The sequence below is a fragment of the Malania oleifera genome, chromosome 6 (genome assembly GCF_029873635.1).
Source record: "Malania oleifera isolate guangnan ecotype guangnan chromosome 6, ASM2987363v1, whole genome shotgun sequence".
Lineage (NCBI taxonomy): Eukaryota > Viridiplantae > Streptophyta > Magnoliopsida > Santalales > Ximeniaceae > Malania > Malania oleifera.
The window spans coordinates 89940056-89963327 of record NC_080422.1 but is presented as its reverse complement, the minus strand read 5'-3'; the positions used below and the strand labels follow the sequence as shown (position 1 = coordinate 89963327).

At 38.3% G+C, this 23272-nt stretch overlaps 2 protein-coding genes across 2 annotated transcripts in view; both read left to right on the top strand.

Moving 5' to 3' along the window:
* The window catches only part of LOC131157310 (glucan endo-1,3-beta-glucosidase 13-like), a 28487-nt gene extending 12325 nt beyond the window's left edge, over window positions 1-16162 (top strand). Inside the window, exons 2-4 of the mRNA XM_058111363.1 lie at window positions 13344-14615; window positions 15482-15512; window positions 15621-16162. Coding sequence (XP_057967346.1) covers window positions 13344-14615; window positions 15482-15512; window positions 15621-15735 — 1418 coding nt within the window. The 3' untranslated portion in view covers window positions 15736-16162. The remainder of the gene's footprint in view (window positions 1-13343; window positions 14616-15481; window positions 15513-15620) is intronic.
* A 2801-nt stretch (window positions 16163-18963) lies between these two features.
* Window positions 18964-19676, top strand: LOC131158696 (uncharacterized). Its single transcript, XM_058113561.1, has 2 exons — window positions 18964-19328; window positions 19430-19676. Exons 1-2 carry the CDS (start codon window positions 18964-18966, stop codon window positions 19674-19676), a joined length of 612 nt encoding a protein of 203 aa, XP_057969544.1.
* The last annotated feature ends 3596 nt before the right edge of the window (window positions 19677-23272 follow it).

Here is a 23272-nt window from a genome sequence, read left to right as displayed (position 1 = left end):
TCTGATGCTCCCTTCCCGACCATAAGCTTAAGATTGACACTCCGTACTTTCGTATTAAAGTTGCTGACCACGTGTTGAAGGGAGAATCGGTGGTGGGCACATGGTGGTTGCCAATTCCATGTGTCTAGGCTTTTCTCTTGGACAATAGAAAATGTAAGGGGAAATATGTTTATTTGCATCCGGGCATGTCGCAATTAGAAGTTTGCCCTTATACTTACCGTACAAGTGTATCCCGTCTACACATATGATGGGAGGGCAGTGACGAAAACCCTGAATAGATGTTGTAAATGATCAAAATACGGATACAAATGTTGTAGTGTTCTCGCTACCTGGAATTGGGGTCTGCCTCCACTTAACTATAGTTTCAGGTTTGTACGCGTGCATTGCTTCCATCCACTTTGACAACGTTTGGTAGGACATCTCCCAATCACCGAATACTTGGGCAATTGTCTTCTGTTTGCCTAATAAAACCTTCTTATATGAGATTGAATAGCCAAAATAACTATCTATGAACTCTTTCAATGTGACGATTGATGTCGACACATCTCCCCTTATTATATTCACCATCTCTTTGGCAATGAGAGACGATGTGATTTGGTTATGGTCCTGCGAAAGAAGTTCGTTCAAACACTTATGCGAACCATCATATTAGGTGATTTCGAATAATCGGTGTTTCATCCGATACATTGCACGCACTCTCCATCCGCAATCGAACTCCTTACACCAAATAACCCATAATACTGGGGTAGATCGCACAACGTGGAAGTTATGGTGGGTTCGAGCGTGATATATTCGTACTGCCGCTATCCACTGATCATTCGACCCGAATAGCATCCCCTTACTCAACTCAGAGGATTCATCCCAACGAGTCGCCCGTATAGGAACCTCCCCTTCCGCAGTTAAATCTGCAACATCTACGTCAACATGACCGTACATTGGAGGTTCGTTCATAAATTGGGCGTCGTATGTGGCATCATTCGTTTCTCAGGAGGGTGGGTTCACATCATCAGGGAGCTCATTTACCCCTTCACCCATTTCCTGCTCGTACGTGTCATCATCTTGAAGATTAATATCATTCGCAATGTTCATCCCCTCGTCTAATGCGTCGTCCGCAATGGCAAACAACGATCCTGGACCCTTTATCAGAATTTCTTCACAACCTCCCCGATCATCCGTGTCAAGAACAGGTGTTTCGTACGTCGGCGGCTCGAACGACGATCCTGAACATTCATTGAAATCCATTGTAGGCATATCACCAACTCCCGCACTCATGTCAATATGACGTGTTTGTTGGGTCTTTTCCTCCACTGACCAAATGCTCCGGGGTGCCCCTGGCTGCCTATTCGGGGTGACACCCATTTGAGGAATAGTTTCAACATATAACTGCGTAGTTAAATAAGTCAGACCTACACAGTGTGCATCGAACACAATGTTCGTTGTAATCATCAGTTACAGGAACAACCTCATAGAAGACTGTACCATTGAACCCTCGCATAGGGTATCTTGCAGTCACCTGCATTGCATATTGATCCAAATATTTGTATATTTTCGAATACAGTTTATTTAATTTACACCTATGGCCAATTCGAATTGATCGAATCAGCGTAATAACTAACACCTTCTACTCTGGTGATAATTTCCCCCCTATAGACAACAATACCATCACTGGAACACTACTTGAGCTTCATGCCATTTAGATCGACCCTCAGGAAATAGTAAAGACCTACAAAAAACAACTCTTTTCATTCATGGTGAGTTAATCAACTATAATCATGACTGCATTAATTATGCAATAATCCTTTAGAATAAAGTCTAGCATGTTGATCTGTTAATCATTCGGCACTTGGTTTATATACTTTGAATATTTTGGGTGGGAAAAATTTTATAAAAAATTCGGCAGCATGCCGTCTATAAACAAAACATTTTCCCATCTGACATATCACAAACCATGCACTAGACACCGTCAACGGAATACAGTATATTCAACTGTATATTCGTTATTAATTTTTGTTAATGGTACTTTTTAATGTTTTAAAAGGCTCAATTGAGGCCCGCCTCAACGTAATAGCATGTTGATTTGTTAATCATTCGGCACTTGGTTTATAGACTTTGAATATTTTGGGTGGGAAAAATTTTATAAAAATTTCGGCAGCATGCCGTTAGCATGTTGATCTGTTAATCATTCGGCACTTGGTTTATATACTTTGAATATTTTGGGTGGGAAAAATTTTATAAAAAATTAGGCAGCATGCCGTCTATAAACAAAACATTTTCCCATCCAACATATCACAAACCATGCATCAGACACCGTCGCCGGAATACAATATATTCAACTGTATATTCGTTATTAATTTTTGTTAATGGTACTTTTTAATGTTTTAAAAGGCTCAATCGAGGCCCGCCTCAACGTAAGGCATGCTTAAAACGCATTGATGCTCAATCTAAAACACCATATTCCAACGCGTTTTTACAAAAAAGAATGCTTTTTGCGTCTGTTTAGTTGAGGCTTACGCCTAACAGCTCTAGCATGCAACATTTTATAATAGAATTCAAATTTGAAAAGGACATGTTTCAAAACACAACAAAAGTGGGTTCCAAGACAACATATTACTGCATTATGCATCGCATTTTTATTTATTTATTTATTTTGGCAGTCTTTCCATATATCCGTGTCAAATTTTATGACTCCATTAAATCACAATAAAAATAATAAATTTTTAAAATTTTAACTACTTCAAAGTCCGAAGCAAAAACTTATCTCGTCTTAGTTTAGAATGCTAGAACAAGAACTTTCCAGCTTAAAAACTGTTTGTTGAATTTATAATACTTGTTTAAAATTATTAACTCAAAAACCAAAGGCCACCATGCAGCCATTTGCCAACTATGTCCTCCACACAACATGGAAATTCTTAATGAATCTATATATAAATAAATACCATATATAACTCAATTCCCATAATTAAAATTCGATGTTGAATTGAATTGAAGTGCAATTCAGCACATCCACCAAAGCATCTAACTCCTATTAAAACTTGAAATTTAAACTGGGGGTTGCGAGCTGCTTTAAAACATTACAAACAGATAGACGCACATAATCTCATGCACAGGATTTTGAAACCTTTACCTAAAGTTCAACAGAGGCCAAATATAAGAGACATTATATAGACATTTTGCCAACAAATGCTTCAATAATGGTTGCAGTAGCCTCTCTCAGTCAAGTCTAGTGTGCTTCTAGACTGGCGGCTTCAACACTGGTGAGCTATGGAATACCTAACAATTTTCCCCCTCCATACCCATCGGAGGAGAATGCTCATTCAAACGAGTGTACTTCTAGCAGGAACCCATTTTGGCCAGTTCCTTGCAAAGTTCATACTTATTGTGAGGTATTACTTTTGTCATCATGTCTGAACCATTGTCATTAGTATGAATCTTCTCAAGCTCTAGCAACTTTGAGTCCAGAACATTCCATATCCAATGATACCGAAAATCAATGTGCTTTGACCGTCCGTGAAAAGTTGAATTCTTGTTGAGGTGTATAGCACTCTGACTATCGCAAAACAAAACATACCTCTTTTTATTAAAACCAAGTTCACTTATGAACTTCTTCATCCACAACATCTCTTCTGCAACTTAGATTGCCAAGACACAGCTTCCCTTGCAAAGGTAATCATGTAACCTGAAGTAGTCTTCCTTGTGTCAATATCATCGGCCATATCTGAATTAGTGTAGCCTTCAAGCTCGGGCTTGACAGTGCCAAAAACCAAACTTAACTTGGAAGTACCACGTAGATTTGATATCCATTGTACTGCATTTCAATGCTCCTTTTCTGGATTGGACATAAAATGGCTCACTGTACCAACTATGTATGCAATGTCAGGCCTGATGCACACCATGACATACATAAGACTACCAATTGTTGATGTATAAGGAACATTTTGCATATACTCCTTGTTAGCATCACTCAAGGGAGCTTGTTGCTTACTAAGTTCAAAGTGAGTAGCAAGAGGTGTACTAACTACTTTAGCTTTATTCATGCGGAATTGCTGAAGTACCTTCTTAATTTATCTCTTGAGATTGGCCATAATGGCTTACTCTTCCTGTCGCGAACAATAGAAATTCCAAGATTTTGTCTTGTAGGACCCAAGTCTTTCATAGCAAATACTTTGTTTAACTCCATCTTTAATTGACTGATCCTTGAGGATTTGTGTCCAACAATAAGCATATCGTCGACATAGATAAGAGAACCTCTACAAAAATGCACAGTGATCTGAAGTAGTCTTCATAGAGCCTTGTTGAGCTATAAACTGCTCAAACTTTTTGTACCATTGCTTAGGAGCCTGTTTCAAGCCATACAGACTCTTCTTCAACTTGTAGACATAATCCTCCTTTCCTTTGGCAAGAAAACCCTCTGGTTGCTCCATGTATATCTCTTCCATCAAATCACAATGAAGGAAAGCTGTCTTCACATCCATCTGCTCAAACTCAAAACAACTCGGATTGAAGATCTCCTCAAAATCTACACCTTTCTTTTGATCAAAGCCTTTCACAACAAGTCCAACTTTGTATCGTGGACGTGAAGTGTCACTTTCGTGCTTCACCTTGTAAACCCACCGATTCTTCAAAGCTTTAATACCTAGGCAAATTTCACCAGCTCAAATGTATGATTTCTGTTCACTCTCAACTGCCTCTTTGTAGCATGCAGGTTCTCTCCCCCGCAGTGAGGAGCACATACTCTTTCGGTGAATACCGTGTGGTGGGTCGACGGTTTCTCAAACCTCTTGGCTCTACGGTAGGAACCTTGGTGAAATATCCATGCTCTCGGCAGTTTCATGATTACCCTCAGACATCAACTGGTGCATCATTAGGGTCATTGATGCTAGACCTGTTGACTGTGAAACATGAGTTGGATTCAAAATCAGTCAAAATATCGTAACTTCGAGTTTCTGATTTCTCAGCTTTGTCAATGTCTTCAATGGTTTGGTCTTCCATAAAGACAACATCACAACTTCTAACAAGCCTTTTAAAAATAGGATCATACAGTCTATAGCCAAACTATAGCCAAACTCATTCTACCCATAGCCGATGAAAATACACCGTTTTGTCTTGACGTCTAGCTTGAATCTTTCATCTTTGGGTACATGTACAAAAGCATTGCACCCAAACACTCGCAATGGATCATAGGAAATATCCTTTTCATACCACGCTCTGTCAGGAACATCTGTATTCAAGGCAATAGCTGGAGATAAGTTAATAACATAGGCGGCTGTGTATAGTGCCTCGCCACAGAAAGAACTCAGTAGCTTAGCTTTAGAAAGCAAGCATCTAACTCTCTTCATCAACGTCCTATTCATCCTCTTTGCTAAACCATTCAGCCGAGGAGTCTTTGGTGGTGTCTTTTGATGTCTAATTCCTTGTTGCTTACAATAAACATCGAATGGTCCACAGTACTTGCCACCATTATCGGTGCCAACGCATTTTAGTTTCTTCCTGTTTGAAGTTCAACAGAGGCTTGAAACTCTTTGAACTTGTTAAGAACCCGATCCTTGGATCTCAATGCTTATAAACCCACAATTTCCTGGAATAAAACCCACAATTTCCTGGAATAATGCTATGAAACAAAATATAATGCATCACCTCGTACCTTCATAGGACTGCATACATCCGAATGTACCAATTCAAGTTTGTCTAGTTTCCTAGAAGGAGAATGACTCTTGAAGGAAACTCATTTCTGCTTCTTGACATGGCAATGAGCACATTTGCTCAACTTTGCAGTTTTAAGCTCTGGAAGCAAATTCTTCTTGACTAAGCAACCTAGTGTTTGGTATTCCATAGCCCACCAGTGTTGATGCCGCTAACCTAGAAGCACACCAGACTTAACTGAGTGGGGTTGTTGCAGCCATTGTTGACCTGAAGAAAGTTCAAGTTAGGTGATTGCATTTTGTCGACGGGAGAAAAAAATTATCTTCTCCCCCGAGATTCCATTTGTTGGAAATGACGTTGGATCAACAAGGATCAACTAGTGAGATATCCATCAGGAGAAAAAAATAAGGAGAAATTAGTTTCATCTGTTTCTTCCTTTTGTGAGAGAAATTACTCCCTGTAATTATTTTTCTCAATTGATTAGTGGATTGTTGTAGTGCAACAGTGGACGTAGGCAATATTGTCCGAACCACGTTAAAATTTTGTGTCCCTTTGTGTGTGTTAACTTTGGGTGGGGCTTCAAATCCCCTATACAAATTGGTATTAGAGCCAGATTAGGCTAGATTAGAATCATTTGTAGCAGATCGGAATTGAAAACTCCAGTTGCACAAAAGTGATCCATTAAAAAACGTTGCTCTAATAAGAGTTTTGGAGCATACCAATTTGTTCTCCTCGGTGAGACGATTCCAACACACTTGATGGAAGCCAAATCGGAGCCCAGACGATGGAGTAGTTCTTCAAATTGCAAAGGTTTTTTTTTCGTTCCCCTTTGTTCTTTTAGGAGAAGTTTCTTTTATTTTTTTTAAAAAAAAGGAGAAGGGAGCATCTAAAGCACTGACGTAAGCGTGGCGTCGTCGTAATGTCATAAATTGCTCTATCATAACGGAATAATACTCTAATATTTCTAAAGTTTCATAAATTGCAAATTTGTAAATCTAAATCTAAATCAACAAAGTTTAGATGGAGAAGAAGCTGTAGGGGATTTAAAGCCCCACCCAAAAATAACACACACAAAGAGAGACTAAATTTTAGTGTGGTTCGGCCAATATTGCCTATGCCCACAGTTGCACCACAACAATCCACTAATCCCCTACAACTTCTTTAAATTTGAAGAACAACAGTAGTGCGGGGTCCATAAAATTTCTGAACCGATTACTCCATCGTTTGGGCCCCGATTTGGCATCTCACTGAGGAGAACAAATTGATATGCTCCAAACTCTGATTAGAGCAACCTCTTTTTATGAGTCTCTTTTATGCAACTGGAGTTTCCAGTTCCAATTTGCCACAAATGACTCTGATCTAGCCTAATATGGCTCTAATATCAGTTTGTAGGGGATTTGAAGCCCCACCCAGAATTAACACACACAAAGAGACACCAAATTTTAATGTGGTTATGACAATATTGCCTACGTCCACGGTTGCATTGCAACAATCAATTAATCAGTTGAGAAAAATAATTACAGGGAGTAACTTTCTCACAAAAGGAAGAAACAGAAGAAACTAATTTTTCTCTATTTTTTTCTCTTGGTGGATATCTCACTGGTTGATCCTTGTTGATCCAACCGATACATTTCCAACAAATGAATTCCCATATTTATAGGACAAGGGGAGGAGGCAATTTTCTTTCCCCGTCAACAATATACAGCCACCTAACTTGAACTTTTTTCAGGTTAACAATGGCTGTAGCAGCCCCTCCCAGTTAAGTCTGGTGTGGTTCTGACTTCAACACTGGTTGGCTATGGAATACCTAACACTAGGTTGCCTAGTTAAGAAGAATTTGCTTCTAGAGCTGAAAGATGCAAAGTTGAGCAAATGTGCTCATTGCCTTGCTGGGAAAGCAAAAACGGTTTCCTTCAAGAGTCATTCTCCTTCTAGGAAACCATGCAAACTTGAATTGGTACATTCGGATGTATGCGGTCTTATGAAGGTACGAACAATAGGTGGTGCATTATATTTTGTTACTTTCATAAACTATCATTTCAGGAAATTGTGGGTTTATGCATTGAGATCCATAGATCAGTTAGGTTCTTGACAAGTTCAAAAAGTTTCAAGCCTCCGTTGAACATCAAACAGGGAAGAAACTAAAGTGTGCTTGCACCAATAATGGTGGCGAGCACTGTGGACCATTCGATGCTTATTGTAAGCAACAAGGGATTAGACATCAAAGGACACCACCAAAGACTCCTCAGCTGAATGGTTTAGTAGAGAGGATGAATAGACTGTATGATCCTATTTCTAAAAGGCTTGTTAGAAGTCGTGATGTTGTCTTTATGGAAGACCAAACCATTGAAAACATTGACAAAGCTAAGAAATTAGAAACTCGAATTTATGATATTTTGACTGATTTGAATCTAGCTCCTATTTCAAAGTCAACAGGTGTAGAAGGCATCAATGACCATAATGATGCGCCAGTTCATGTTCAAGATGATCAGGCTGAGGGTGATCATGAAACTGCCAAGGGCATGGATATTTCGCTAGAGGCTGATGATGTTCAGCAGGAGGTTCCTACTGTAGAGCCAGGAGGTTTGAGAAACAGTCAACCCTCCACACAGTATTCATCGGAAGAGTATGTGCTCCTCACTGATGGGGGAGAACCTGCATGCTACACAGAGGTAGTTGAGAGTGAATAGAAATCAGAGTGGGTTGAAGGTATGGAGGATGAAATGAAATCCTTACAAGACAACCATACATTTTAGTTGGAGAAATTGTCTAAGGGTAGAAAAGCTTTGTAGAATCGATGGGTTTACAGGGTGAAGCATGAAAGTGACACTTCACGTCCACAATACAAAGCTAGATTTGTTGTGAAAGGCTTTGGTCAATGAAGCATGAAAGTGACATGTGCTCCTCACTGACGGGGGAGAACCTACATGCTACACAGAGGTAGTTGAGAGTGAATAGAAATCAGAGTGGGTTGAAGCTATGGAGGATGAAATGAAATCCTTATAAGACAACCATACATTTTAGTTGGAGAAATTGTCTAAGGGGTAGAAAAGCATGAAAGTGACACTTCACGTCCACAATACAAAGCTAGATTTGTTGTGAAAGGCTTTGGTCAATGAAGCATGAAAGTGACATGTGCTCCTCACTGACGGGGGAGAACCTACATGCTACACAGAGGTAGTTGAGAGTGAATAGAAATCAGAGTGGGTTGAAGCTATGGAGGATGAAATGAAATCCTTATAAGACAACCATACATTTTAGTTGGAGAAATTGTCTAAGGGGTAGAAAAGCATGAAAGTGACACTTCACGTCCACAATACAAAGCTAGACTTCTTGTGAAAGGCTTTGGTCAATGAAGCATGAAAGTGACACTTAACGTCCACAATACAAAGCTAGACTTGTTGTGAAAGACTTTGGTCAAAAGAAAGGTGTAGATTTTGAGAAGATTTTCTCTTTTGTGGTAAATTGTCTTCAATCCAAGCTGTTTTGAGTTTGACAGCCAACCTTGACCTGGAGGTTGAGTAGATGGATGTGAAGACAACTTCCTTTCATGGTGATTTGATGGAGGATATATATGGAGCAACCAGAGGGTTTTCTTGCCCAAGGCAAGGAGTACTATGTCTGCAAGTTGAAGAAGAATTTGTATGACTTGAAACAGGCTCTAGGTAGTGCTACAAAAAGTTTGAGTAGTTTATGGCTCAACAATGTTATATGAAGACTACTTCAGATCATTGTGTGTTTGTGTAGAGGTTCTTAGGGGTCAGTTAGTTAAAGATGGAGCAACACAAAGTATTTGCTATGAAATACTTGGGTCTTGTGAGACAGATTCTCAGAATTTCTCTTGTTCGTGACAGGAAGAGTAAGTGGTTATGGCTATCTCAAGAGAAGTACATTGACAAGGTACTTCAGCGATTCCACATGGATAAAGCAAATGTAATTAGTACACCGCTTACTACTCACTTTAAACTTAGTAAGAAACAAGCTCCCTTGAGTGATGCTGACAAGGAGTATATGCAAAATGTTCCTTATACATCAGCAGTTGGTAGTCTTATGTATTCCATGGCGTGCACTAGGCATGACATTGCATACGGAGTTGGTACAGTGAGCCGTTTTATGTCCAATTCGGGAAAGGAGCATTGGAATGCAGTACATTGGATATTAAGATATGTATGTGGTACTTCCAAGTAAAGTTTGTTTACATTGGATATTAAGATATGTATGTGGTACTTCCAAGTAAAGTTTGGTTTTTGGCACTAGCACTAGCAAGCTTGTGCTTGAGGCTGATTTAGATATGGCTGATGATATTGACACAAGGAAGTCTACTTCAGGTTACATGATTACCTTTGCAGGGGAAGCTGTGTCTTGGCAATCTAAGTTGCAGAAGTGTGTTGCCTTGTCTACGTCGGAGGCTGAGTTTATTGCTGTGACAAAGGCATGTGAAGAGATGTTGTGGATGAAGAAGTTCATAAGCGAACTTGGTTTTAAGCATAAGAGGTATGTTTTGTTTTGCGATGGTCAGAGTGCTATACACCTCAGCAAAAATTCTACTTTTAACGGACGGTTGAAGCACATTGATGATTGGTATCATTGGATATGGAATGTTCTAGACTCAAAGTTGTTGGAGCTTGAAAAGATTCATATTGATGACAATGGTTTAGACATGATGACAAAAGTAATACGTCACAATAAGTTTGAACTTTGTAGGGGAACTGGCTGAAATGGGTTCCTGCTATTAGTCCACTCGTTTGAATGACAAAAGTAATACCTCACAATAGCATTCTCCTCTGGTGGGTATGGAGGGGGAGAATTGTTAGGTATTTCATAGACCACTAGCATGGTTTTAAATCGCGGTCGTGGGTAGCGTAATGTAATGGTAATGGGTGTAACGGGAAGCAGGAGTAGCGGATGTTACATAACAGGAAGCGGGTGTAACGACCGTGAATGTTTTTGAAGCACGCACAACACTGTTCATATTAGCGTACTTGCATGTTTTAAGCTTTTAGCTTTTCTTGGAAAGAGTTTTAGTGTATTTTGGATCCTTTAGTTCGAGTAACTAAGTTATTTGGTAAGGGCAACAAGTTTACATTTGTTTTAAACCACCATTGATAGAAAAATTACATGTGTGCTTATTTATACTTCTCATTTTTCTTATTTGTGATAAATTTTATGTGTGCTAAATTAATTAATAAAACAAAATACATTATACACCATTAATCTATTAGACTTATAAGACATACAAATAATACAAATATAAAATAGTTGAAAAGAAAATTTTGTATCATTGTCATCCTCTTTATAATCTTTTCCCCCTCTTCCCACATGGTCTATTGAGAATGATATATGAAAGAGAGGGAAAAAGTGAGAATAAAAAGTAAAAAATAAAATAATTTTTTGGTGTAGTAGTTCTGTAACGGTTATGTAACGGCCCTAGCAGCATTTACGTAACAATTGCGGTCTGTAACGACCGCTATGGCCGTGGTTTTTCTTCCCACCGATTTCGCGGTATGTAATAGTATCGGTAATCCAAAAAACTGTTAAGTAACGGCGTTACGTAACGGTCGCGACCTTTATTTTAAACCATGCCTACTAGTGTTGAAGTTGCCAGTCTAGAAGTACACCAGACTTGATTGAGAGGGGCCATGGTTGACCTGAAGAAAGTTCAAGTTAGGTGGCTGTATTTTGTTGACGAGAGAAGAGAATTGTTTCCACCCCTTGTCCTATAAATATGGGACTCCATTAGTTGGAAATGTATTGGTTGGATCTACAATGATCAACCAGTGAGATATCCATCGGGAGAAAAAAATAGAGAGAAATTAGTTTCATCTGTTTCTTCCTTTTGTGAGAGAAATTACTTTCTATAATTATTTTTCTCAATTGATTAGTGGATTGTCGCAGTGCAACCATGGACATAGGCAATATTGGCTGAACCACGTTAAAATTTGGTCTCTCTTTGTGTGTGTTAATTTTGGGTGGGGCTTCAAATCCCCTATACTCCCTTCTCGCTCATGTGGCCGAGCTGCTTGTGCCACAACTTTGAAGAACCAACAACATCAATCGCGTTCACAGAGTTGGTAGAGATCGAAACTTGCATTACATAAAAGCTAGATGACTTCCTCCCTTGAGCAACTACAAGTGCCCTTTTGAGAGCTTCCATTGGCCATTACAAAAGGTATTACAATACCCATCATCATCAAACCTCAAAGGCGATATCAAGTGCAATAAAAAACGGTACATGCTGAACATCTTTGAAAATCAAGCTCGTCACGTTGTTAGTGTTTGAACAAATGAGAGAAATTAGTTTCATCTGTGTCTTCCTTTTGTGAGAGAAATTACTCCCTATAATTATTTTTCTCAACTGATTAGTGGATTGTTGCAGTGCAACCATGGACATAGGCAGTATTGGCTGAATCACGTTAAAATTTGGTGTCTCTTTGTGTGTGTTAATTCTGGGGTGGGGCTTCAAATCCGCTACACCTAGTCCCTTCTCACTCATCTTTGTTTTTTTTTTTTTTTAATTTATGTTTTAAATCAAGCAGCCCAAAATGCGTACGCCTTACATTTGATTTGAAGGCAAGTATTTACACCTGAGGCGTATGCCTTGTCCAGGCATGCGCCTTTTTGGATTTTTGCATTTCCACTTACGCCTTAGGGTGTTTTAAGCCCAAAACACCTCAAGGCATGCTGCACGAACGCCTTTTAAAACACTGGTACAAAAGGCACGCCTTTTGCGCCTTTTTAGTTGAGGCTAATGCATTTTGGTTGTATGATTCTCAAGTTAGATTTGGGTAGAAATTTTTAAAACCATGCTTACATAAAGCAATTTCATAATATGACTTAATTTCTGAAAGGCTTGAACCCCAACCTTTCCAAAATAATTGAGAGTTGTATCGTAGATCTTGAAAATGATTTGATTTTTATAGTATTATAGCTGTCTCTTTCAAGTTGGTGATTTTTGAATGGCCAACAAGCAGTTTTCAAATTATGTTTGATTTTTTACATTATATTTTTGATTTTATTAATTTTTAAAATATTTGTATTTACATATCTTTATCTAAAAATAAAATTCTCATAAGGCTTACACATGCCTTGCCTCTTGAGGGTTAAAACGCCTTGCCTTAAGCCTATGCCTTTTAAAACATTGATTTGAAGCACTGGATCAATTTATTTAGCAGCTGCACTTGATGTGTAAAACTCATGTTTCAGGCTTGTCGTGTCATTAACATAGTGTGAAGGTAGAGCAGTGCAATGAACAGGATTTCAATGGTTAAAGAAAGTGAAATTGCCGGCCTGATGCCAATAACATTTTGATTAGCTTCTACATAGTTGGTATGCTAAATATCCTGTGTAATGCTGGCTCTGTGGAAGCGAGGCACTAAAGAGTTGCTTGAGAACCCAAACGCAATTGCAAGCTTGTTCATTGAAATGCTGAAGAGGAGTCAGCGGTTTTGTGGGATTCTCAATTTATTGTTTGCCTCTTTCTTAAGTTTTTGACAAGGGATTTGATTTGCTTGTAGTGATTTGATCAAAATTTGCGTCAGTTTTATTAGCAATGCTGGCAAATTAATGTTTTAGGCTTATTGGTTTGCAGAGTGTCTATTCATATAAATAGAATGATCATAGTTGGGGAGATTATGTGCTTGCTCTATCTTAAATGCCATAGCACCTTCGGTTCAGAGCTCTGAATTTTGTCTTTTTTTGTACAGAGACTTGTTGGGGAAGCACAGTTGGGGTTTGCTACGGAAGAAATGCTGATGACCTTCCTACACCTGACAAAGTAGCACAGTTGTCTCAACTTCAAAAAATTAAGTATTTAAGAATCTATGATTCTAATATTCAGGTTCTCAAGGCCTTTGCAAATACGGGAATTGAACTCATGATTGGGATTCCAAATTCTGATTTGTTGCCATTCTCCCAGTTCCAATCAAATGCAGACACTTGGCTAAAGAACAGTATCCTCCCTTACTACCCAGCTACAAAGATCACACACATAACTGTTGGTGCTGAAGTCACAGAAAGCCCCAATAATGTCTCTGCACTAGTTATGCCTGCGATGCAAAATGTCTTCACTGCTCTGAGAAAAGCTGGTTTGCATAAGAAGATTAAAGTTTCAAGTACGCATTCTCTTGGAATTTTGTCCCGATCATTCCCACCCTCTGCTGGGGCTTTTAATAGCAGCTTTGCATTCTTTCTGAGGCCTATGTTGGAATTCCTTGCTGAGAATCGTTCACCTTTCATGGTTAATGTATATCCTTATTATGCCTATAGAGATTCCCCCCACAATGTTTCTCTAGATTATGCTTTATTTGAATCATCATCGGAAGTTATTGATTCAAACACTGGTTTGCTTTACACAAACATGTTTGATGCCCAGATTGATGCCATCTATTTTGCACTAATGGCTTTAAATTTCAGAACAATCAAAGTTATGGTCACTGAGACAGGCTGGCCTACCAAAGGATCTCCCAAGGAGAAAGCTGCAACTCCTGATAATGCTCAGATATACAATACCAATCTGATTCGCCATGTCATAAACGATACTGGTACTCCTGCAAAGGTTGGAGAGGAGCTGGATGTGTATATATTCTCATTATTTAACGAGAATAGGAAGCCTGGGTTGGAATCTGAAAGGAACTGGGGGTTATTTTATCCAGACCAAACAAGTGTCTATAACCTTGATTTGACTGGAAAAGGTGCTGTAACCATGACCACGGAGGCAAATGTTACCAGTTCAAATGGAACATGGTGCATCGCCTCGTCAAAGGCTTCTGAAAAGGAGTTGCAGAATGCCTTAGATTGGGCTTGTGGTTCAGGGAATGTGGATTGTTCTGCTATTCAGCCTAGTCAGCCATGCTTTGAGCCAGATAGTGTAGTTTCTCATGCTTCTTATGCATTCAACAGTTATTACCAGCAAAATGGAGCAACTGATATTGCCTGCAGCTTTGGAGGGACGGGAGTAAAAGTCGATAAGAACCCAAGTATGTATGCTAGAACAGTAAAATTCAATCATTTATTTTGGACTTAATTTCTTTCTCTTGTCTGGCCATTCTGATTTTATATGAATATGCTCGTGGACTCTTTAACCATTCGGGGAAAACAAATCTTACTTGTTCCCCTGCGGATCATGTCAACAGGGTTTCCCAAATGTTTCATTGTCTGCAGAAAACCTGAGTATGTGAAAAAAAATTGTATTTTGTCCTCAATCTGAGCGTTTTTTTTTTCCTTTCGATTTGGAATGCCAAATGCAATTTTTTCTTTCAAAGGCACAAAAAATTATTTGAAAAGTCAAATCAAATCATAAATACTTGATAGGTTGGACTTTGCCTGTTATAACATTTGACATTTTTATGCATACTTGTGGCTTCTCTCTTAAGGCTATGTTGGATTAAGATTTTGTGAGAAAAGAGAGGAAATCAATTTGCCATTGCATTTTCTCTTGAGTGAAAATTTGTTTGCATTGATTAAAAATTAAGAAAAATGAAATGTAAATGACCCATGCAATAAATTTTTTGTTCATGGATTGACTGTATTTCATATTCTTGTTTTCCTTGATAACCAACAAGAAATTGTGGAATCTGTCTGTGTCTCTATTTCCTTTCCTTTGTATGATATTTGCCATGTTCTAAGTGGGGCCCTAAAAGAAAGGTCAATTTTATAGCCATCTGTAAAATTGAGAAAGAAAGGTCAATTTTACAGATGGCTATTATATATTGGCACATGCTCAAACTCATTTTCACATTCATGAAGTCATATTGGGGATCCAGTTATGCGCTATGGCACAGATGCAGGATCCATTTATAGATGGAGGAGTCATTAATGAGCTTATTTGTGTTTATTTATGCAGGTTATGATAATTGCCTGTATATGTCATCGGGGTAAGTTTGCCTCTAGAAAATCCCCGGTTTCAAATTTTGACTCTAATATTACACATCCTAGTCCTGCTCATTTTTAAAGCTGGATTTGGTTTTGCAATCTTTGTGCAGGAGCAACAAAAGTGCTGCAAGTAATGCGACAGCAACTGTTCCCTCAGCTTCTTCCTCCATACAAAGCGGATTTTCTACATGGATTTCTGGTTGGTTGCTTCTGTTCTTTCTCTGACTCTTCTAAGTGTCAGCACTTTGTAAGCAGTTTTTGAGTCACCCCAGAAAAAAAGGTGGTGGGGGATGGTAAGTAACAGAGAGAGTTGGTGCAATTTGGAATGTGCATGGAAAAGTATAATGCAAAGATTTTTCTTAAATTGCATGAAGCATGTCCCTGATGAAAGAGTGATCCGATCCACCTAGTTTTGTGTATGGTAGGTATTTAGTTGGGAAGCTATGCAAGGCTAATCATGAATTATTTCTAGTGGAATTCTAGGACCTGTATTTGCAGTTTTGCCCACATCAAGGTTCCTGAATTCGAGCTGTGGCTCCAGATTTGTGTTTCTTGTTTTATGTCATGTTGAAGAGGGCTGCAAAAGCTGTAGTTAATGCCATGTAAAATACATTTTTTGTTGAAAAAATAGTTCATAACTTGTCTCATGTAATCACTGATGTCTAAGCTCCTGGTTTTCAGATGTTGGGTTTTTGCATTGTAGCTATGATGTTGAAGTACTGGCTAGGAGAGAAGAGTCTGAAAGTTTTGATGATGTAAAATTCGTTGAATCAGACACATTGATCTAGTTTTGGCACTAAGGAGTTTGGTTAATGAAAAAAACTGAAGAATAACATAAACCTGAAACACTTGTATTGGTTGTGGGCTTCCAAACCACCAGTTTAATGTGTTGTGTGATTGTTGATCTCTTGATGAACCAGGTTACTCCTAAATTGTTAATTTATGTGCTTTTTTAGAAAAAAAATGTTGAATTTAATACTGAAATTTATTAGTGGTGTTTGGTTGTATTTAAAGTAGGTGGTATTTGAATACTTTTATTATAGGGTTGATTATTTTTAAATATATTTTAAATTATAAATATTAACATTTTTTAATTAATAATTTTATTGATAATTATTTTAACTATTTATAATTTAAGTTTAAATATTTTTTATTAACAACAATCTTGTTATTAATATAAGTTTTAATAACTAAATTAAAATATTTAGTCGATTTAATGTCAATTTAAATTTATAGATAGGTCTTTTTATTCATTTCATAATTAAGTTATATTTTATTTGTAATTAATATGCTATAAAGCATAATAAAATAATATATGGTTAATTTTTAATTAATATTTTAATTAATAATTATGTTAACTATTATTTTTAACTAATATTTAAATATTTTGATAAAGTAAAAGATATTATAGCATTTTTTTGGTTAACAAAAATCTTGTTCTTAATTTATATTTATAACATATAATTATCATATTTATAGGCACTTCATTTTGTCAGGTCATTCATTATATAGCCAAATTGAGGTGTTTTTTTTTTTTTTTAATTTTTTGTTTATTTTTTATATTTTATTATAGTTTTTTTTAGTCATCATTTTTTGGGTGTCAGCTAAAGTTTTCATCTAGATGGGATCTCTCAACCTTACCGTTCGAAATTGAGTTTCCATTAGGCATTTTGTACAAATTGTTTTGCATTCATAAATTTTGAGCATTACAAATATATTTTTTCAGAAAATACAAAAAAAAAAAAAGAAGTAAAAATTGGTTGTCATGTCTTGGGCTCACATTATTGGGCCTTTTCCATCCACGTGCACACACAAGGGAGAAATTTCGATATTAGTTCATATGCTAAGCAAATTGGGCTCATTTCGAGCCACTTTGGTATTTAGGTAATAATGTGGGCCCACTTTGGGCCCAATTTTGAAAGATCTAGCCCAAGTTAGGCCAAGGGTGGTAATGAGGCCAACCCCAGCAACCTTTGTCACGACTGTTCCCCATGGTAAGCATGCATGCCTTTTCTCTTTCCTATGCAACCATTTTCAAGATAGCTAGCGGCCACCTTCACCCATTTCCCGTAAGCCAGCTTGCTTATAAAATGAGAGATTCAAAAGTTGGGGGAGTTGAAATTGAAGGAAAAGACAGAGAAATTAAAAAGAAAGGAACATTGAGCGGTTGGAATTTTAAAAGAAGAATTTGAAATAGAAGGGAGATTGAAATTGAAAGAAAAAGGGACTGCAAAATTGGTGTAGAGATCCGGAAAATAATAATAAAGAAAAATGAGAAATTGATTTGGTGCGGGACCAAATCGTCGACGGTTTCGTGAGCTTAGAGGAAAATTATCAACAGTTTTGTATTGCTGGGGCTAAGTAAAGGTAAAACGGTAAAAATCAGTTTGGTTAAAAACCAAATCGTTGACGGTTTTGTCAGGGGCAGTAGCTTATAAATAGGTTTTCAACTCATTTTTTTAGGAAAATTATTACTCCTTCTCACTCTCTCTCTAGCCTACGAATACACTCCCCTCTCTCTCCCTCTCTTCAATTCCTCCCCAAATTTCAGCCAAATCGACGATCCGATGCCATATCGGGATCCTAACTTCGATTCTTAATAGCTTAATCGGAGCCGTTTTGTTGTTTGAGGATCTTAGGCACCACTCTAGTAATAAGGTAAGAGGAATAGATTATGTCAGGTATTTTTAAGAATTTAATCGATTAAATTATAATATGTGGTTACATAAATTATTTATATGTTTTTCGGGGTATTCTGGTATATGAAACTTGGGGTTATGAATTATAATTATTATAAGTATATGCTTAGGAAATTGGGTATATGGAGTTGATTAAACCCTAAAAGATGATGATTTATTTAATTTTCTGCGAAATGTATATATATTTTCTAGGCAAATATTAAATTTTGATTTGTTACTTAAATTGTGTGGCATGGATATATATGGATTTTAGAAAATGTTGTAAAAATTATGGAATTATGATATGATTATTGATGGCCGTGTGCCGAGTTCAGCCGGCTTCATGCCGAGATATGATATGATATAATAGAGAATAAATTGAGAACATGACTGATTTTAATCCGAATTGACCACCGCCTGTGAGCCCATTTTTAAGTTATTGAACAAGAATAACCTAAAAAGATGGAATGAGGAGTGCCAAGAGGCTTTCGAGAAGATAAAGGAATATCTCCTAAACCCCCCAGTACTAATACCCCCAGTACCTGGAAGGCCACTGATTCTATGCCTGGCAATATTGGAAAATTCTATAGGTTGCATATTAGGCCAGTATGATGAGACTAGAAGGAAATAAAGGGTCATTTACTACCTAAGAAAAAAGTTAACAGAATATGAGTCTAAGTACTTAGACTTGGAGAAGACCTATTGTGCGTTGGTATGGGTGGTTGGTAGGCTGAGACAATACACATTGTATTACTCAACCTGATTGATCTCCAGGATGGACCCGATTAAGTATGTTTTTGAAAAACCAGCAGTAATAGGACGGGTGGTGCTGTGGCAAATGCTATTGACCGAATATGACATCACCTATGTAACTAGAAAGGCTATCAAGGGTAGCGTTATTGCGGAATATTTGGCAGATAGAGCTGTGGAGGATTATCAGCCTGTGGAGTTTGACTTCTCAGATAAGGACATTAACACAATAAGCCAAGAAGGAGAAGATCACGAAGGCTGGACAATGTTGTTTGATGGGACAGTCAACGTGTGGGGACATGGAATAGGGGTTGTACTCATATCTCTAGAAGAAGAGCATTATCCGGTCACAACTAAGCTTACTTTTCCATGCACCACCAATATAGCAGAGTATGAAGCATGTATATTGGGTTTTCGGGCGCCATAGATCGGGGAATCAAGGAATTAGCTGTAAAGGGAGACTCAGCCTTGGTCATTCACCAACTGACTAGAGAGTGGGAAACCTGGGATTCCAAGCTAGTGCCATATCAAGAGTACATTCAAGAGATGATTAAAGGATTTGACAGCATTAATTTCTCCCACCTACTAAGAGAAAACAACTTGATTCCTGATGTACTCGCCACTCTAGAGGCCTTGGTCAACTTAGAACCGGGAATGGAGATTGAGCCAATTCGGATCAGAGTACACTCGGAACCCACATACTACGCAGTAACAGAAGAAGCTGATGGGAAACCCTAGTTCTATGATATTAAGACATACATTCAGCGAAATGAGTACCTCGAGGGGGCCACGAGCAACGATCAAAAAACAATCAGGAGACTGGCCATGAAATTCGTCCTAGATGGAGAAGTGTTGTACAAAAGAGACCATGATATGACTATCCTACGGTGTGTAAAGGCGCAAGAGGCGCAACAGATCATGCATTAAGTCCATGAAGGGGTCTGTGGTACTCATGCTAGGGGTCATTCGTTGGCTCAAAAAATCCTTAGGAGTGGATATTATTGGATGACCTTGGAAAGGGATTGCATTGAATACACCTGAAAATGCCATAAATGTCAGACAGAGACTGGAAGTCCCACCAGCCCAACTCCATGTTTTATCTGCACCCTAACCCTTTTCGGCTTGGGGCATGGACATGATTGGGCCAATTACCCCAAAGGCTAGCAATCGACACCGATTCATCTTTGTGGCTATTGATTATTTCACCAAATGGGTAGAGGCGGCTTCGTACTCTAGTGTCACGCAGAATGTAATTAGTCTCTTCATAAAGAGAGAATTGATCTCTTGGTATGGAATCCCTGAAAGGGTAATCTCGGACAATGCCAAAAACCTAAACAATGAAGTAATGACAAAGTTATGCAATCAGTTTAAGGTGAGACATCACAATTTAGCTCCTTATAGACCGCAAATGAATGAGGCAGTGGAAGCAGCCAATAAGAACATCAAGAATATCTTGAAAAAGATGACTGAAACCTATAAAGATTGGCATGACAAGCTCCCATTTTCCCTGTTGGCCTACAGAACTACAGTTCGAACCTCCATAGGAGCTACTCCTTTCTCTCTAGTGTACGGAATGGAGGTCATGGTCCCAATAGAAGTTGAAATCCCATCTCTACGAGTCCTGAAGGAAGTGGAGTTGACTGAGGTAGAATGGATAAAATCTCGGTATGACTAGTTGAACCTGATTGAGGAGAAAAGAATGTTCGCTATAGCCCACAGACAACTGTACCAAAGGAGAATGATGAGAGCTTTCAACAAGAAGGTACGACTTTGCCAATTCCAAGAGAGAGATCTAGTGTTGAAGAAGATATTGCCCATCCATATTGACCCTCGCGGTAAATGAACTCCTAATTATGAAGGGCCTTATGTGGTGAAGAAAGCATTCTCAGGAGGCGCCCTATTGCAGGCAGGCATGGACGGAACTGACCTCCTACACCCTGTCAATTCTGATGCTGTCAAGAAGTACTATGCTTAGAACCCTTGTAGACTCTGAAAAGAAAGTTAATAAAATGATCATGTTGTTGCACCATGGATCTTTTATCTACTCATGTTTTGGTTAAATGATAGATGACCATTTTCGACCAAATAGTTTTTCCCTAAATAACAAAACATTTTGTTTACTAGTGGGAAAACCCCCTAAGCTTGGAAATTAAGCCATTTTTCTTCAAAAAAGTCATTTCCCAAAATTAAACTGGGCTAGGGTTTTCAAGGGTCCGAAAAATTGTGCGAGACAATAACAAAATGCCAATGGGACGACGGGCCATCTTTCGCTATCCAGAAAAACTGAGGGAAGAAAATACCTTTTTCTATTCCCATTGAGCCTAAAATATTCAATTTCTTGTTTAACCCGTCAAATGGTCACACCCCACACTGGGGCAATTTACAAGTTCGGTCCCAAACGAAGTCCAAATGAAAAATGAAGTCATGATTCCTTCGTATAAGGAAAAGCAAAATATGACAAAAGAATGAGAGAAAGAAAAGAGGAAACGAAGAAAAAACAAGGGACTTACCTTATAAGTGATCTTTGACCAATTTACCCCCTATTAAGATCGATAATTTTGAGCCTTGTATATCCATTTCTTCTTTAACCAATATCTAGAGCCTACATTACGGTCCGAATTAAAGACCTGACCAAATTGACATATGTTGTTGTCTTAAATGATTTGTCAGGCTCAATATTGAGTCTAAACTACGTAATGACATGATTCTAAAAAATTACGTAGACAGCTTATTCAAATTAACAAGTTTGGTTAATGCTTTGAAAACCCCAAACTGGGGCAAAACACATCATTCGGGGATGGGGACTTTTGAGCTTTGGTTTCCTTTTCTTCTGAAAACCTACATCCTTAAGCCAACATTTCATCCCGAGTCTTAAGACCATCTGAAGATTGAAACATGAGCAATACCCAATTGGATCATGGACAAACAATTGGACAAAAGAGTATCGTTTGGTTTCATAGCATGAAAGAAAAAACGAGGTCTCCTTTTATGAAACTGGGGTAGTTTGCGAAAAGGGGGAAAGTTAGTTGATTAAGCAGTTTGATTTCATAAATTAAAGTCAATATCATAGAACTTGGGGGCATTGGTGTAAAGTTTATGCCTTTCCAAAATAACTTTTGAACATAGCGAAACAACCGTTTTTGCATAAATTGATCTCTTGATTTAACAAATTGATGTGATAAATGCATAATCATGTTCGTTACCAAAAGTCTGCTTGTTTTCCAAAAATCTCCAAAGAAAGGATGGATAGTCAAAAAGGGTTCAGAATTACCAATATAATGGGGCATATTTTGTGGCAAGCTTTGGGAGAGTCCATTTCAAGACTCACCCATTCAAGAGGCATATGAAAACGTGATCGAAAGTAGGCACAGGCACACCTAATAAGAGAAAATTTCGTGTTGAATTCTAGTGGAGCCAACTTGGATGTTTTTATACATTGAATTGGAAAATAGGGTTGAGATCAGTAACAAATAAAATACCGGGACAAAGTTCAAATGTTTGATGGAGTCAGAAATATCGCCAAGGTCAGTGGCAGATAAATGCAACTGGGGAAGATTCCGTGCTGAGGTTCAGTAGAGCCGATTCTCGCACCTTTGTGAAATTCGGTGACATGGTCCAGATCAAAGGTGGGGTTGCTGCAATCATAGGTGCAGCAGGAAAAAGGATTTATGCATTATCATGCATTGCATGGAAAAAATCCGAAATGCAAAGCACATCACATCAACATGCATGTTTGTCCCCGCACGTCGGCATCATAAGTAGCAACATGTATGCACATGGCACAAAGCACCATTCGTACTTGTCTGGTTGAATAAGCTATTGAGTAATCATTTGACATAACTAATTGACCAATGCCTATTTTGTTAGAAACTGGGGTAGCTGACCCCAAAGACAAACCAACCCGAGCATTTATTTGGGACCTCAGGATCGTCTTTCGGAGTAGACATCCCTACTGGAGTAACCGTTTTCTAAAGCTACAAACCTACACCTAAATACATAATGGAGAATTTTGTCTCGGGTCAAAGAACCCGCCTTGGCTCAGATTTTCACATTCGTAGCAAGCCATCTTAGAGAATTTTGGTTCGGGTTAGAGAACCCGCTATGGCTTAGATTTTCACATCCGTAGCAAGCCATCTTAAGAGAATTTTGGCTTGAGTTAGAGAATCCACTGTGGCTCGAATTTTCACGTTCGTAGCAAGCCATCTTAGAGAATTTTGGCTCGGGTCAGAGAACCCGCTACGGCTCGGATTTTCACATTCGTAGCAAGCCATCTTGGAGAATTTTGGCTTGGGTCAGAGAACCCGCTGTGGCTCAAATTTTCACATTTGTAGTAA